Below are 17,522 nucleotides of genomic sequence, written 5' to 3'. Positions count from 1 at the left end.
GAGCTTCTGGAGGATGGTAAACCGCTTTATTATTATTATTATTATTATTATGAACAACAAACAAAACATATATTCTTGACATACAAACATTCTTGAGATGCTTACAATCAATGGCTCACAATATCATCACACAGTTGTGTCTTCATCACCATGATGATTTTTTTTGAACACTTGCATCTCTCCAGCAAAAGAAAGAAAAAAGAAAAAACTCATACATGCCATACCCCTTACTACTCCCTCTTATTGACCACTAATATTTCAATCTACTCAATTTATTTTAACCTTATATTATTTGTTTATTTCTTATCCATATTTTTTACTCATCTGTCCTTACCATAGATAAAAGGAGCCTCAGACACAAGGTTTTCACAATCCACACAGTCACACTGTAAAAGCTATATTATTATACAATCATCTTCATGAAACATGGCTACTGGAACACAGCTCTACAGTTCCAGGTACTTCCCTCTAACCACTCTAATACACCATAAACTAAAAATGGGATATGTATATAATGCGTAAGAATAATCTTTAGGATAACCTCTTGGCTCTGTTTAAAATCTCTCAGCCACTGACACTTTATTTTGTGTCATTTCTCTCACCCCTTTTGGTCGAGAAGGTTTTCTCAATTCCTTGATGTGATGTTGAATCCCAGCTCATCCCAGGATTTCTGTCCCATGTTGCCAGGGAGATTTACACCCCTGGGAGTCATGTCCCACGTAGCAGGGGAGGGCAGTGAGTTCACCTCTACAGTTGGCTTAGAGGGAGAGAGGCCACATCTGAGAAACAAAAGGGGTTCTCTGGGGGTGCCTCTTAGACCTAATTTTAAGTAGGCCTAGTTATCCTTTGCAAGGATAAGTTTCAAAGGGGCAAACCCCAAGATTGAGGGCTTGGCCTATTGGTTTGGTTGTCCCCACTGTAAACTGTTTTCTGACTTCTGTATTTGAAAACCGATCTCCAAGTCTGCAACAGCTTTGAATAACAGAACTCCCTATCATTTTTGTTGATTGTCTGCCATTGAGTGTACATGAAGGAGTGATCCACCATATTTAAAAATGGAATTATAGCAGGATTGAAGCAAATTTATGCATTCTTTCAGGGCCATGTGGGTGGGCAATGGTGGCTCAGTGGCAGAGTTCTCACCTGCCGTGCTGGAGACCTGGGTTCGATTCCCGATGCCTGCCCATGTAAAAAAAAAAAAAAAGTAATCAGGGTAGCCTAGTGGGAGTCAGGAACTCTACCTTAAATCAAGGTTTAGAATTCTGGATCTTAAGATCTCAGATTCCACAATCCAGAGAACACCCCAAATTGTCCTCACCAGTGTGTTCATTTATTTAGGAGGGTCATGAATTTATAGGACAAGATAATAATAACAATAAAAATAATAGCAAACATTTACATGAGGTTTACTCTGTGTCAAACATTCTTGAAAGGGTTTTAAAAACATTAACTTGATCCTCACAACATTCCTATCAGTTAGGTATAATGAACACTCCCATTGTGTAAATGAGGAAAGTGAGACACAAAGCAATTAGGAAAGATTCCTTTATTCCATTAATAAGGGCTCTTACATAAAGGAAAACCAAATTGAAGGCTTTTAAAGCAAAATACACACGATAAATGCGAGGCACTATGGAGACTCAATATCGAGGAAAGAAGTTTTGTCAGAATCCCACCACCTGATACTTAGGGGGTCCCTAATAAAATACCCTTGGACATTAGGCCTCTTCCTACTCTAACTCTTGTTGTCATTGGTTTCCTAAGGAGGATAAAGGAGAAAAAATTCAGCCTCAGAGCACCTGAGCACAACCTTGCCAGGACCCAAACGCCTGTTAGATCCAGTTCCCAAGAAATTTGTTTTTGTTTTTTTGCATGGGCGGGCACCAGGAATCAAACTCAGATCTTAGGCATTGTAGGCAAGAATTCTGCCACTAAGCCACCATTGCCTACTCCCCCAAGAAGTTTTGAAGTTTTGAAATTTGACTTGGTATTATTCCTAAGTCACTCCCTTGCTAGGTCTTGATAAATCAGTATCACTTCTTTAATGTGCTTAAACCTCCTTTCCCCCAAAATCCCAGAGCCAAGATTTCCTTTCACTCTTACACTTCATAGAAAATACTGACTTTCCTAAAAATCACTATTATAACTATTCCAGGCATCCCGGCGCAGCTCGGTTTCAGGCTCCTCACCCTGGGACAGGTCCATCTTTTGGTCAGGCCCTGTTGTGGGTCCAAATCTGTGGGGCTCAAAATAGCTCATAACAGACTCCAGCCAGGGTGTGTTTTCCAGTTTGGTGTTTGGGCAACGAAACTAATCAAAAACTGAGAAGATAATTTATTTATTTCAGAAAATACCATGATTGAAATGTATAACATAATGAGGAACGTTTTCTTGTGCCCTCAACCAAGTTCTGGAAGTTGTGAGCAACCTTTGAAGCTTGAAGAGAGTAGTTTGGGGGACTGAAAATTGGAAATAATTTTACACTGCCTGTAGTGTAGAACTAGTTGCCCCTAACAGGTTTTAAATTCAAATAGAATTTAAATGGTTTAGAGCAATTGCTAAGTGATAAACGAGGAAGCTATGGTACTATCTAAGATAAAAACCAAAACGGCTAGGGCGGGCCACAGTGGCTCAGCAGGCATGAGTTTTCGCCTGCCATGCTGGAGACCCGGTTCGATTCCCGGTGCCTGTCCATGCAAAAAAAACCAAAAAACAAAAAAACCCAATGGCCAGAGGGGCACAGCGAGGGGTCAACGCTGTCCTGACACCACAAGGGCCATCAGAGACCTAGTCAGAGGCAGAATTCCGGCGAGACCATTGTGCTAACGGGCAGGGTTGGGTGGGGGTAAGGAGGGGGGAGGGGGGGTAAGTGTTGCGGGGGGGGGCGGGTGCAAGTCCCACATTGTCAGGAACCCTGAAGCAAAGCCGGAAGATCTTCCAGAACAAACCTTCCCCAAAGTGAGGTTACTCAAGAACAGGCCTAGGGATTTGCCTTGTGCCACTCCCTCTTCAAGCCAACCCCCAACCCCCGGTCCCCCAACCCCCCAGTCCCCCGCCGCCCCGCGTACAATCGCTTTGTCCAGGTGGCTTTGTGAGTCACCCGGACCCTCGGTAATAATCCCACAGTGGGTGGGGCCGCATCGCGGTTTCTCGCCCCTTCCCCCCGACTCGGCGGTCCATCCAGTTTGATTTCCCAGTTCTTGCCAGGCAGACGCGGCCGCCGTTCCCGCCCCACCGGGCATGCTCAGTGCTCCGGCCGGGCTGTGACTGCCGCGCGGGCAGAGCCCGGCCCACGGCGCGAGTCCGCCGAGCCCGGGTCCCTTTAAATCGGACCGTCCGGTTGCTAGGTGACGGCGCGGCCCGCGCTGGCGCTGCACTGCGGAGGCTCGGGCTGGGAGCTGGCCGGACCCGGTCGCCGTGGCCAGCGCGGAGCCGAGGGCCGCCGCCCGCCTGTGGTGGCGGGCTTCGGGAAAGAGAGGACCGGGCTCGTCCGAGCGCACCCACGCCTCCAGGTAGGTCTGCGGAAGGGAAAGCCCGGGCTCCCCCGGGCTCGCCCCTTCTCTCCCCTGGCTCCGGGACGCGGGGAGACCGGGGATTCCCACCCGTCTGCGGGATTTCCTCGCCCCGGGCCGGGAGCTGGCGAGCGTTGGGGAGCAGGGGCCGCGTGGGGTGTCGAAGAAAGAGGGGTGCAGGCCCCTCCCGCTGCCAGCGAGACGGCAGGGATTGGGGAGGTGGAAGGTGTCACCTGCGGTGGAGACCGCCGGGCCAGCGTCGGGACTCGGAACACTTTCTCTCCGCCCGCGCCAATCGGCAATGGCAGGAGTTTCAGTTAGCCGTTTGCTGAGAAACCACCCCCGCCAAAAACAAAAAAACAAACAAACAAAAACCGTGCTTATGCACATCTAGTTTTAAAGCAGGAATGCGCCTCCCATACCTTCGGAATTAATGTGACTCCATAGCTTTTCTTCTAGAAGGAACACTTTCACGCTCATAACAAAGAATTCAGGGTAATAAGCTTTGTCCGGGCCCAGTTTTCAGTGGTACTTTGCTTCCCTCCCGTTATCTGCCAAACAATAGAGAAGACAGTTTATCTGGTGAAGTGGACACTCCACCCATATGTTAGGTCCCTGAAAAATGAAGGCAAAATTCGGGATCGCTTTCCTTTTGAATATTAAAAAAAAAAAAAAAAAAAGGCAACAAACCTTACTCTGTACTGTGGAGGGAAAAAGACAAGGCCCGGGCTCCAGCCCTTTGCTAACGTGGCTCTTGGCATGCTCATTAATAACAAGCAAGCTTCTGGCGCTGCAGCCGCGCTCCTCTGTTCCATAGGTGCTAAGGGCAAGGAGATACTGTGTTGGCTGAGATGTTGCCCTGATTCTTGTCTGTGATATTTGTGTTGCTTGGGGAAGGAAGACCTGATGGCATAATGGCTCAGAAGATGTGTTGACAAGTTATAAGGAGAGCGCTCCTCTCTTTAAGTGCCTGGCATTCTCGTTTCAGGCAGACAAAATGAGATTCTAAGCATATCACTTGTAAAATTAATATACTTCTTAGATATGGACATGGGTTTGGACATTCTGGTTAATTATATCTACTGATTATTTGGTGGGGGGGTTGCTTTTTTTTTCAGTTCAAACTGGGAAAGTGAAGTAATAGAATCCAATGTAAGACCTTGGACTTCAGGAACTGTAAGTACACTTACGTTGGCTGCTAATCTTGTAATGGGTGTTTGGAAGCACCGAATCTTACCCAATATTATCATCAGCTTGGTAACCAGATCATCAGTCTGAATTGTCTGTACATTTTTAAGAAGGCCTCATATAAATATAACAGCAAAGTGTCCTGAAAACGTCAAATAACTCAAAACTCATGCGAAAAATGAATGGCCTTTCCCTGAAATATCACCCCCCAAACTTCAGAAGTCTGGGGAAAAATTATAAGTTTTTTGAAAAATTCAGTTAGAATCAAAGCATTATAGAATTGTCAGGAAGGATCTTAAGGATCTTACAATCAGCAAATATCTGTTAAGGGCTACTATGCGTCAGATAGCAGCCAGAGATATAAAGATGAGTAAAATATTCCAACTGTGTCCAGAAGATCTCAGAGTATGGGTATAGAAAAGGCATGTACGAAATATATAGAAGCACAGGAAAAACTCAAGAATACGGGGTCATCTCGGCTAATCTTCAAACTGATACTCTAATTATAATATTTCTAAGAAGTTTTGGGGGCTATGAAAAGCAATGGGGCATTTGGAAATTTCTAGGTAATGCAATTGGTGATAAAAATGCAAGCATCTTAAGTTTTGAAAAATTGTACTTGTCTGCCTAAAATACTCAGTTTAGCTCCAAGAGTTTAGAGACATCAGAAACATATAGGAAGGTGCACAATAGTACAGTGGTAGAATGTCCTGCCACCGGGGAGACCTGGGTTCAATTCCTGGCCCTTACACCAAAAGAAAAAAGCAAAAAAGCAAAACAAACAAAAAAAACCCATGTAGAAGTTAGGCCTAATTCTTTACTGGTGGTACAGGTTAAATTAAGATTTAAGTTTTGTTATTCTCTGCTTACTCTAATAAAACCTATCTTTTTTTCCAAAATGACATTTATGGCCTTTTTTCCAAGGTCTGATGGCTTTAGACTGTCAACTTTGGAGAAGAGTTGGATTGTTTAACTGGCTTGTTTCTGGTCAAAGGGAGGGTAAAGAAAACCAAAAACAAACAAAAACTGCTATTTATAGTATACTTTAAAATTTCTCCCATTTCCATTTTCAGTCATTTCTCTTTACCATCTGTGAAGTAAGTACATTGTCCCTTTTTCAATTTTATAGCTGAAGAACTGAGACTCACAGAAGGTAGGTACATTTCTTACATAGTTCCAAATTCTGGGAGCCAACATTTCTGATGTCTTCAGCCTTTTTCCACCACAGCTAACACTCACTTCCTTTCTCAAGAACTTCTTTCTCCTTCTCCACAATTTTGTACTGTGAAAAATGTTGACCTATCTTGACTTCACACAGTTCATTTGGGATCTCATTTTGGTATGTGATGATTTCTGCAAGTCATTGATTCTCAAGATAGTGGGAAGTGGAGAAGTTCCCCTAGAGGGGGCAGGTCAGATCTTCTCCTGTAAAGAGAGAGGGTAGTGATGGCAGTGTTTTGTGCCTGGGAACAGTGGAAGCAGAAAAAAGGATTGAGGACCACCACTTTTAAGTAGGAATAGATTGGACAATTGAACAAAGAAGCAAGGCCAGTGACTTTCATTGTAGCAGACTTTTTTTTTTTCTTTCCTGTTTTGGCCCAGCAGTTTTTCTGAGAGCCGGGAGAACTGAAATCATCCAGAAATAATGGGAGAAAGTTCCTTGGGCTAAGAGGGGGCCCTTTGTCTTGCCTTATTGCCCCTAGGCGGTACTAAAAGCCCCACCTGCAGTTGAGGGGGGCTGAAGGCATGAGGGCAGTGGCAGAAGGTTGCCCAGCAGAGATTAGAGATAACCTTTCCCGTTTTCCAGCCATCATTCCAAATTTACAAACTTTGGGATGAAGGACTTTTGTGAAGAGTCTTATGAAGACTCCTTCCTTCCTTGGGGGAAGAAGTCTCTGGATTTTTTCCAGAACTGTTTCCCGGTGTCTGTCTACCCCTGCCTGAAAGAATAATGGCATTTTTCAAGAAGATTCAAATTTATGCAAAAGTGATAGCCCTGAAAATTTGAAATCAAATTCTAATGTAAATGGTTTAAGGCAAGAAAAAAAAATCTTTCTATGTCAAATTCCCCTAAAGTATTGGATATAAAATAAGAACTTTTTAAAAAAAGGATTAAATTGCACGTTTTATCACTTATCCTCCTTAATATGAGTATATTCCCCAGGGTTCCATACAATATAAGAGAAGAGAATTCCATACAATACAATAGAATAAAATGAAAGTGAGATGATTTTGTGAAAAATTCCTAAAGGATGATTCCCTGGGTTTTTCCTTTCACCATGAATAGTGTGTATTATTTTCTGGAGCTATTTGAAGATAGGTATGCAACCACCTAAAATTTTTTATGGGATGGTTCTACCTAAAAATCCATAATCAATGATCACCCTATGCTTAGCTCTCAACGTTTATATGTGACATTATATTACATTATAAATTTATTTTCAATTTATCAGTGGTTCTCAAATTCTTTAGGTAGATATAAACCACTTCCCTTAACAAGAGACCCCAAAGTCCAGAAAACTGCCCTAATACTTTACCAATGCAAAAAGAAAAGAAAGTCATCCAAGATGAATGGTGATATTTTCAGTGAGGCGCTAACTAGAACCATCAAGAGCCTACTATTAATTCAGGTCAGACACAAATGAAATAGGCACAGTCATATAGACACCCAGGCCTTAACAGTGCAGTTCTAGAGCCTTCTGGGGATCACTGATTTTTATTGTTATTTTTGTCATATGATTTATATTGTTTTCTTGTGTTCTGGCTTATTTGTTTCTTTATATTTTTTCATTTCTTCTGGGCCTCCTTCCCCTCCCCTTTTCAGTCTCTCAGCATCTGATGTGGTCTTGGGTAGGCACTTATAATAATAAATGTTGACAACTGACCCACTTTTATAGAGGCGTGCTTATACTTTCAACAATGGCTTCTGGTTTGATTCGCCTTATACTGCAGCAAATTACCTAGTCAAATTTATTGAGAGCAAAATGGCTGCCACGCCAGGGTAGAGGAGTGCCATTGTTTCTGAAGGATACTCTCATAAAATGTGCCAAGCCCAGAAGCATAGTCCTTGTCCTTGCCAGAGAATACTAATGCCATACTTGTTCTGCATAAAAAACAAACAACGTAATTTGCAAAGAGAAAATGAGACTGGCAGCTTTTAACCCTCAATCCGGGATTTGCCACACTCTTGTGACTAGATTTGGGAACAAGCCTTTAAAGTCTGTCTTGTCAGTGTGAAAGAGCTCCTTCCCATATCCACAAAAAAAAAAAAAAAAAAAAGTAGCTGCTCAGAGACCGCTTGACCCTGCCCTGTGTAGGCCTAAGCCATGGGAGGGAAATTCCAAAAGGCTTTACAAACCTTTCTCCTTTCTTTTCCTGCCCTTTGATATGTGACATGCAATTCTCCTTACCCTGCTTCATTTATCCTGTCTCCTTTTGTAGCCCTTTAAAAGATACCTAAGCTCTGAAAATAGTGGGGTTCCTTTTAATTTGTGGAATGAAACCTAGCAGAAGAATAAAGAGGGATTGTAGACAAGCACTGAACTGGGAGACAGGGTCTCAGTTTCACTATTCACTGATGTGTGGTCTTGGTCAAGTCACTCATCTTCTCTGTGCCTCAGTTATAAAATAAGCGTGCTCTTGCCAGGTCCATTGAAAGCACTGGCTATATAGGGCTCATTGAAAGGCATTTCCTTTGACACCCAAAAATTGTACAGAGGCCCAGGGAAGAAAGGTAGTGGAGTATTTTTTTTTTTAAGTTAAAACATACACACGTGTTTGTGTATGTATTTTCCAGAGTTTTAAAGCAAGGAGCAGGGGGTGGAGGGGTGAAGATAGAAGTCACCTTTTCCAGGAGAAAAATTGTTAATGGAAAGAGTTACCTATTTTTACTTTTGTCTATACCCAGACTTTATCTCAGGTTTATCATTACTGCTCTCTCCAGATATACAGTGACCTCTCCTTCCTTGCCACTCTGCTCACCTCCTTCTCTATCAATTCCACCAATGTCTTTCATCTAGAATTACGTAAAAGGAATAGTAAATCTGTCTTCTATTGCTGCCTGATTAGAAGCATTTTTATCTTTTACAGAATTATCTGGTAAAAATTTGACTGCTAAAATATGTGACAATTAACATCACCCTCTTATCTTCTATTTCTGTATGGTCGCTGCAATCATTCCCACTTACATGCATTCATGCTTCTAGAGAGGAGGAAAACCAGGATTGTGATGATTGTTCCCTTTAAGAACAGTTGGATCATAGATGCTTCTGGGTGGTGACTACTAGAGTAATAAAATCTAAAAGGACTGTTTCAAGAGGGAAAAGGAGATGATGCTCCAGTAGGAAATATATGATGTGAATTTCAAGTCTGAGTTTATCACTGTGGTGTGACTGACTAAACTTTAATAAAGCTGGGCTTATGGCTTTTGAACCAATCATTTAAAACACCTTCATTGAGTCCCCACCCCTAAAGAATTCCTTTTAATAATATTTATATCTTTACTTTTCCTCAAAGCCAAATAGTTGCCAGTAGGGATTATACCTGTGGGAATACTAAGTCCCTTCCCTGTTTTTTGGGGAGGAAAGGCATATTTGATCCCTGTAGGTATCAAGTTTATTCCCTCATTGCCTGTAGCAAGAAAAATCTGTGTTATTTAAACTACTGTTGATTAAAAGAAAACATTAAAGTGGCAGTACACCAAAGAGTGGTTATCTGGAGGCCATAGGATGATAAGAGTTTCCTTCTGGTCTTTGTCCTTTTCTAAATTTTCCAAAATTTCTGCAAATAACATTCACTACTCTTAATCAGAAAGAAAATGTTAAATAATTAACTGCGTTTTTCTCATTGCCGAGAGATATAGGTTCATTTGCATGCATAGGAAAAATAATTGCGGGCATACTTTGATTTTTCTTATTAGAGATGCTGCAAATAAATTAAAGTAAATTAATGTATCAAGTGAATTAAGTAAACTCTGCCTCTCCATCATACTTTCCAGCTTTATAAACTCTGCCTCTCCATACTTTCCAGCTTTATAAACCTTTCTCCTTTCCCTTTCTGTCTTTTACAAGTAACATGCAGTTCTCCTTACTGCCCTTCATTTTCCTGTCTTCTTCTGTGGTCCTTAACAAAACATCTAAGCTCTGAAAATGGTAGATTGTTTCCTTTTAATTTATGGAATGAAACCTAGCAGAAGCATAAAGAGGAATTCTAGACAAGCACTGAACTGGTGGCCCCTCCGACTGTTCCTTGGGTCCTTCTTTCTCCTTTCCCTTGAAAGTAGTTACTGATGTTTAAACAAATATATCAGTGTTTAGGAAAACTGTTAAGGATTCCCTTTGATTAGGGAATACACCTTTTGAATCAAAACAATCAGCCTCGAATTTTAAAAATAAATTTGATAAGTTGGTTACATACTGATTGAATATGGGAAGTTTTCACGTATAAAACTACACTTGGAATCAGTCTCTTGAGGAAAACACATTTGGTGGCATTAATGTTTTCAGTTGTTGACATTGGGTTCTCATCATTAACTGCTATCAAAATGGATAGAATTTTATACACTTGGCAGTCTTGCCTAAAGGCTAAGCCCAAGACTGGAATAGCTGGAATTTACAGGTCAAGGCAGAAGGGCATTTGGCAGTTAGTCATAAGGAAGTCTGCATGGTATACTTTACCGAAAGCAGCTCACATTGCATCAAGCTCTGATGTTTTAAAGAATGAATTGACAATAGTTCAACCCAAAAGAACTAGAAAAAAATCAGACACGTTGGAAGCACAAGTATTAATAATATTAAGCTACTAACTGTAAAGTGTTTTTGTTATTATAAAACAGTCTACTTTCATATATATATAGTTGCTTTCTCATAGAACTGTTTTCTGCCTGTAATAATTGACACCAGAGGTGTCAATTTATATTTCACAGAACTGAAGAATTTTTAACCTGGAAGGGTCTGTAGAACCTGACTAGTTCAACACTTTCGATTTATAAATGAGGGAACTGAGGCTGAAGTCACTCAATGATTTAGAGGGAGAGACAACATTCTTAGTTCTTTCTATTACACTAGCTTCCACTGTAAATAATTTGTCTTGATTTAAACTGTTTTTCCAGAAATTGAAAGAGGTTCCTGAAGAAATGGATACTAGAAGAAAACACTGGAAGAAGAATATGTTTACTCCTTGTGTTAGTTCACAGGATTTGCTAAGACAGGCTTCTCAGTCTGAATCTTCTTCAGAACAAATAACTTCAGATAAGACCAGGAGAATGGAAGAAATTTTTAATTTGTCCAGTAGAAAGTTTCAAGAAAAAAATAAATATAAGAGAAAAGACTATATTTCCCAACGAAATGAAAAAGAACAAGAACCAAAGTTAAGAGGGAGAAAAATAAACATTTCAAAGAATGAAGCAGACACAAATCCTGCCTCCTGTGAAGCAACTAATTTGGATGTTGCAACCGAAGAAAGCTTTAAAAGCACAGAAAATAGTTCTGCCTGGAGTACAAAGGAATTACCAACTCCACGCCGGCGAGACACAAGGAAGAAAATCACCCAAGGAATGTCTCCAAAACTTCGTCTAAACCTTTTGAATGCAGAGCTGGAAGAACTTAATATGAAATGCAAAAGAATAGAAGAGGAATTTGAAAATGCCGAAAAAGAACTTTTGAACTCCAAAAAAGAAGTTTCTACAAAACCTCTAAATTTTCAAGAAACAGGAATGGATGCCTCGAAGAATGACCAGGAGCTTCAAGCTTTAAGAAATGACCTGTCTGAAAAAGCCACGAATGTAAAAAACTTAACTGAAGAGCTCCAGCAAGCCAAAGAAGTCATTCAGAAGTTGAATCTAGAGAACAAAGATTTAAAAGAAACCATCAGGAAGTTAAAGCGTCAGACTGAGGTTGGAAATGTACTCCTAAAAGAAGAAATGAAGTTATATTATGAATTAGAAATGGAAAAGATCCGCGGAGAGCTCGATGCCATCAAGAATGAACTGAGGGCAGAGAAGACCCTGCAAGCAAGAAATAACAGAGCCTTGGAGTTGCTTAGAGAACACTTTGCTGCAGTAACAACATCAAGTACCCTTGACCACCTTACAGGGGATTGTTTTTAAAACTTGAAAAAAAAGGAAAAAGCCTTTCATTAGGCAAGTCATTGAGCCAAATGTGTTTATTGTCCTTTCTTTGTCTACTACTTAAAATGTGTGTAACAGGATATAATTTTCATTTCTGGTGAATCAGAGTATCTGTTAAACATGTAGATGTTAACTTCAAAGCTTCTGCTTTTTCTTTCTAATGAAGTTATTGCGAGAGTCCAAATGGAAATGAAGCCTCAGAAATCATTTTGTTATTTTTATGCTTCATTAGACACATAATGATTCACTGAATCATTTTTGAATACAAATAACAGCCATTTTGTGATCTTGTGAGCAACATGTCCTTGGCACGTGAATATTCTGATATCTGTGTTCACTGATGTTAACAATAAAAATTTTGTTTATGTGTATAAGCATAATATGTGTCTGTGGGTCCTGTAGCTGCCTGTTCAAACTCAGTGGGACACCAAAAATGTATCTGCTTTCTTTATGTCCTAACCTTAATTAGGCATATGTAAACATCTCAAAAAAAAATGCAGTTTTTACTTCCCCCTGCTGCTTTTCCCCATATGTTCTCCTTTGACCTGGCCACAGTTCCCATAGACTAGAAGACGGCTTAGAGAGGTTGCTGTGTGACCTTTGCAGGAGCCCTGCTTTTGTCGGCAATGACTTTTGCATTTTCTTGTGTTCACCAGCAAGGGGCGTTGTTTACACAGTTCTTCCAAAATTCAACCAGGGAAAAATTGATAGACTTCCTGCCTAGCTTACACCACCAGCTAGCCAGAACTGTTGTGAAAGGTATTGGATGTCATCTAGGTAAAGCTTTAGCAAGCTGGCTTGATTTACACAGTTCAGTGAGCTGGCTTGATTTATATAGTAATCCAGCCACAGTAAACCCAGCAATGATCATTTATTTTATACTTAAAAAGAGTAAAAAGTATATACATACACTCAATCCTTTGGGGGAAATTTATGTGCCAGTTGGTTCTTTGCACCAATCATCAAAATGTTTTGTAATTGGAGTTCTATTTCCATGATATTTTTAAGCCCAGTGAACCAAGGGTGATTATTGAATATGAAGGTGGAATACGTTTGAATTGTTTCAGTATTTATCCTGATGGGAAAATCCCCAGACCGGGAGTCAGGGCACTTGGGTTCCACTACTGGCTCTACCATTAACTAGCTAATTAACCTATGCCTCAAAGTCCTCATTTATAAAATGAGGGAGTAGATCTATCATCAAGATTCTGTTCATCTCTGATATTCTGTGATTTCACCTCAGCGATTTTATTTACACGTGTAACTGACCTTGTGAGGAAGTAAAACTCCTATGGCATTAGAGGCATTCAGCTCTAATACCTTGGGGAACCCACTTTGCAGGACCACCTTTCAAAGGAAACATTAGCAGGTTCCTTTCTAAAGGAACAAATAGATGTCAATAGTAAATTAGGAGAAGGAGTAAGGGAGGTTATTTCCCTTCCTTTTCCTTGTTTCTTCTTTACTCAGTCAAGTCTGGGAGGGCACTGGATGGAGAGAAACTGATCTGACCTAAAGCTTTAGCACGGCTGTACTGGCCTGGGAAGACTGAACTGAAATGGAAAACGAGAATCTTTGGAGCTTTCCGACTTAGTCCCTCTAATTTAACTGAGGCACTTGGCAGCCTGCTTTGGCGGAAGAGATGACTTTCAGGATTTTGGTGTTCACTGATTTCCCACCAAGAGTCCAGGCACAACAGAAAACTAGGAACTCTTTGTCCTATTTGACTCTCTTCCTCATCACTTCCCTTAAAAGTTATCCCTTTGTCCTTGTCCCATCTATACTCTCATTCTCTGACTGCTAGTGTGCAGAGCAGCTTACGTGTTTAAGATATTTCCCAAATTGTTTATGGCCAATAGGCTTCAGCCTCTCAGTATATTTCAGTTTTCAAAGAAGAGCTTTTAAACCAGGAGAATTTCTGCAACCAACAGTATATCTAAGGTTTTCAGTGACAACTTAGTTTATTTTTTGTGAGTGTGCATATGCTGGGGCCGGAGGGCAGAAGTGTAGTGAAGGGAGGTCAAGAAAGACAAGTGCTTGGCTTAGCCCAGCTCTGGGGTGGGGTGGGTCGTATTTCCTAGGATAAAATTGAAACACAGGTTATTGATGAGAGACAGCTGGGGAGGCTGAACCCTAGCAAGGCCTGCTCTATGGAAAGGCCCTATAGAAAGCCCAGGCCCAGACACCAACCAGGGAAACCATATAACTATGTATATACATGTACATATAGAAATATATGTACATAAGACCAAGAGAGAAATGGAATGCAAGGTCACAGAGCCTTGGAGCTAGGAAGGAATTACATCAGAATAAAAAAGGGGTCTGGAATTAGCTAAAAGATATCTGGGCAGTTACTGTTCCTCTTCATCAGCAGATGAGAAGAACAGTGGGTTGAATTGTCTTAAAGAACCAGAATCAAGGCAGACACAAATATTCTGTCCCACTGTCTCTACAATCACTCTCATTTACTGCATTAGGTGTCCCCCAGTTTTGATCAGAATCTATTGTTGCTGTACCCTCCAGTGTATTGGATGTGGGACGTGGAGATATTTTTTTGACAGGGAAAGCACATCAAGACACTCATCCCTTTAATCTGTTAGAGGGTGAAATATTTGAAGTCAGTATGCAAGAACACACCACTCACCACCAACTCACAATTCCTTATTTAAAAGCATGGGCTGTCACAGTGATCTAGGAATATCTGCTCCAAGTTGAATTTACAGTACAGCCCTGTAAACATTTGCTAAGCACTTATTACCTTAGTTCATCAATTCTAAGGCACATTTTTTTTTTGACATTTTGACATCCTGGAATTTGGGACACATCTTCAAATTGATGGCATGTCATCATATAATTGTCAGTGTTTTTTTATTTCTTAGTGAGTCATAAAATAATGGTGTATCTTACAATCAATAGAGTCTGAGATTGATGAGAATATGGTATGTCCTAGACTTGGGATATGGGAATAAAAGGATTTATTGACAAGACAGGTCTCTGACCTCAAGGATCTTACTTACAAAACTAACAAAAACAATGTGGTATACTAGCACTGCTAATGTAAAGTACTATGAGAGCACAGAGGAGGATCAATTAATTCTGCCTGTGGGGCTAATAACGGCTTCATAAAGGAGGTGACATTTGAGCAGGGCCTTGAAGGATAAGAAGGATTTTCCAGGCAAAGCATCGGGGTGAGTGTTGGGGATTGAGTACATTTCTGGAATGTGAATGTGGAAGATTTACAGGGCTTCAAAGAGGACTCTTAATAGCAATGAATTAGAGCACTAGGATATTGTTTCTGATTTTTAAAGTCCCATTTGAGGTTCTCCTCTGAAAACTACCGTGAATCCCAACGTTTTTGCTCATTTGCAGATAGACCGGAGAATAGAATGCTTATGACATAAAAGCCACGTTCCAGATAACACATTGCAGAAAAGAATTTTGCTGGTGCCATTGTCCCTTTGGCTGCCATCATTTTTGTTTGGAAACAAACGTCCTAAGATATTTTGGTCATAATATCCAGCCAAGTCTGCTGTGAACGGTGTGGTTTTAAAGAGATGTATGAAAAAGAAACACCACAATTGCTCCTCTCTCCAAGGATGCATAAAGATGAAGCACACAGACTTTGGTTATCCTCCTACGAGCCCTGTGAACTTTGGCAAGGGTCTAATTCTCTGTGGCTGTTTCCTCATCTTGTAAAATGGAGTTAGTAGATAGTGTTGTTGGGAAGATTAGATGAGATCATATATGTAAAGGTCTTTGCATGAGAAAGTAGTCAATAAATGTCACAACTGTTGTTGTTATTATCATTACATATAACTGATAATAGGAAGTTGACCAATTCCTTCTGTCTCTTTCCAGCTACTACCCTCACCAAGCTCTTTGCACTTACTGTCCCTCAAATTGTGTTCTCTGGAGATGATATGATAAACTCATTCAGAATATGTGTATGAAAGATGTGTGTATATATTTGGGAAGGGGGCACAAGTTGTGGGGAGGATGCTTTGATTTTACTGTTATATGAAACCTTAAGCCAAAGCAATAAATCTCTAGTGATGGGCCCTCTGGCCTCAGGACAGCTTCTGTAAATCTGTAAATCCTTCGTCCAGGATCTATCCAGCATGCTTCCAATCAGGTCCAGGGAAGGCTGACCCCTGGCCCCAGCAGAGTATCAGAAGGGGCAAGAAAGCCCTGCTATATTGCTCCTGTGGGAAAAAGGAATGGCGACAAGAGAGGCTATTATGGTATTTTTCATTTCCCCAGCTGCGCAGCTGGGGACCCGCTGCTACCACTGCTCAGATAAAAATAAGTCATGGTATTTTGTTCTTTGTACTCAAAAGACACTGAAGCTGTAGTTACCCATGGTGTAGGTGTACTCTCCTTTCCATACTAAGTACCAAGGTGATGTCTCCTGTTTAGTGAAAGAGCTTCTGATTTTAGGATCTCTCTCTCTCTCTCAATGGCACCTTTGCTCATATCTCGCTTTTTGATGATTGTTGTGTTATATTAGGCTCAGATTGACATTTCCCAGGAGACAGCTTACACCTGGGTCTGAGGATATGTTCTGGGGTATCCTTGGAGCATTTATTTTGCCTTTAAGCACATGCCCGTTGCCCCACAACAGGTGCTGTCATGTATATTCCAGACCACGACAGGACACATACCTGAGAGATTCTCCTTGTGTCACCAGAACTCTAGCCAGCATTTTGACTATAGGTTAGATCCTAGTTACAAAACTTTATGTGTCACACACTTCCATGTACATTGTCTTGTGTAATCCATGCAAAAATCCTTGATCATCATTCATTTTATAGATGAGGAAACTGAGCCTCAAAGATATTAAATTACTTACACAATATCTGGTAGATCTGGAGTTCAAACCCAGTCTGTCCAACTCAGTACTTGATGCTTGTTCCATTATATCACGCTACCTTTTGGGTGGACAGTAATGAGCTATCATAGGTTCAATCACCATAAAGGTTATTTAACTTTGCCAAAGACAAGCTGGATTATAACTGCAATCTGAACTCAGCTTGAGTCAGTCATCTCATAATGACTGAGATGAGCTGTAAAAATTCATTTCATAATTGGAAAGACGCATATGTCTTCTGATGGTAGGTTACTAGGTCTGCATGAAGAACACAGCATCCTGTTCTTATGGCAATGAAATTAAATTAACTATTAATAACCTTAAAAAATCGAACTATGAAATCCAGTTCACAGCTCTCTAAATGAAGCTCCAGAGAAAGTATGTGTGTAGCACCAATGCAACCAAACTGAAAAACAGCCAGGACTCTTTGATCAGAATTCATTGTAGCTTTGGGGTCTGATATATTTATAATTCAAAATTATTTATCATAATGTCATTCAATATTTATTTTTCCTTGGAATCTTTGCCTCCTAAAGTGTTTTCATTGAAAGCTAACTACCTTTTGAGAAAAAATGGCTGTGAAGCCCCCTTGTTGTTTAGAAAGTGTTAATGAGGCTTGGTGATTTATATGTTTTCCTCTTATTCTTTCTCTTTTGCCCCAGTAAGTTGCTCAAAGTCACCAAACAGGAATCGTACTCCGTTCATTAATAACTGAAACGACTCTTGAAAAATGGTATTTCAGGATGTCTTTATTAAAATATCTTCAATAACTAGACAAAATGTTCTCTTTAAAATTTATATGTTTATACAAGATTATACAAAACAACATCTC

The 17,522-nt window shown here is 40.6% G+C and overlaps 1 protein-coding gene across 1 annotated transcript; it reads left to right on the top strand.

The window, feature by feature from the left end:
- The first annotated feature begins 3,355 nt into the window (after positions 1 to 3,355).
- CCDC160 (coiled-coil domain containing 160) lies at positions 3,356 to 12,200 on the top strand. Its single transcript, XM_077146564.1, has 3 exons — positions 3,356 to 3,512; positions 4,631 to 4,688; positions 10,810 to 12,200. The coding sequence occupies exon 3, from the start codon at positions 10,834 to 10,836 to the stop codon at positions 11,803 to 11,805; it is 972 nt and encodes a 323-aa protein (XP_077002679.1). The 5' UTR covers positions 3,356 to 3,512; positions 4,631 to 4,688; positions 10,810 to 10,833; the 3' UTR covers positions 11,806 to 12,200.
- The last annotated feature ends 5,322 nt before the right edge of the window (positions 12,201 to 17,522 follow it).

This window comes from Tamandua tetradactyla, chromosome X (genome assembly GCF_023851605.1).
Source record: "Tamandua tetradactyla isolate mTamTet1 chromosome X, mTamTet1.pri, whole genome shotgun sequence".
NCBI classification, from domain to species: Eukaryota; Metazoa; Chordata; class Mammalia; order Pilosa; family Myrmecophagidae; genus Tamandua; species Tamandua tetradactyla.
This window is presented reverse-complemented; position numbering and strand designations above follow the sequence as displayed.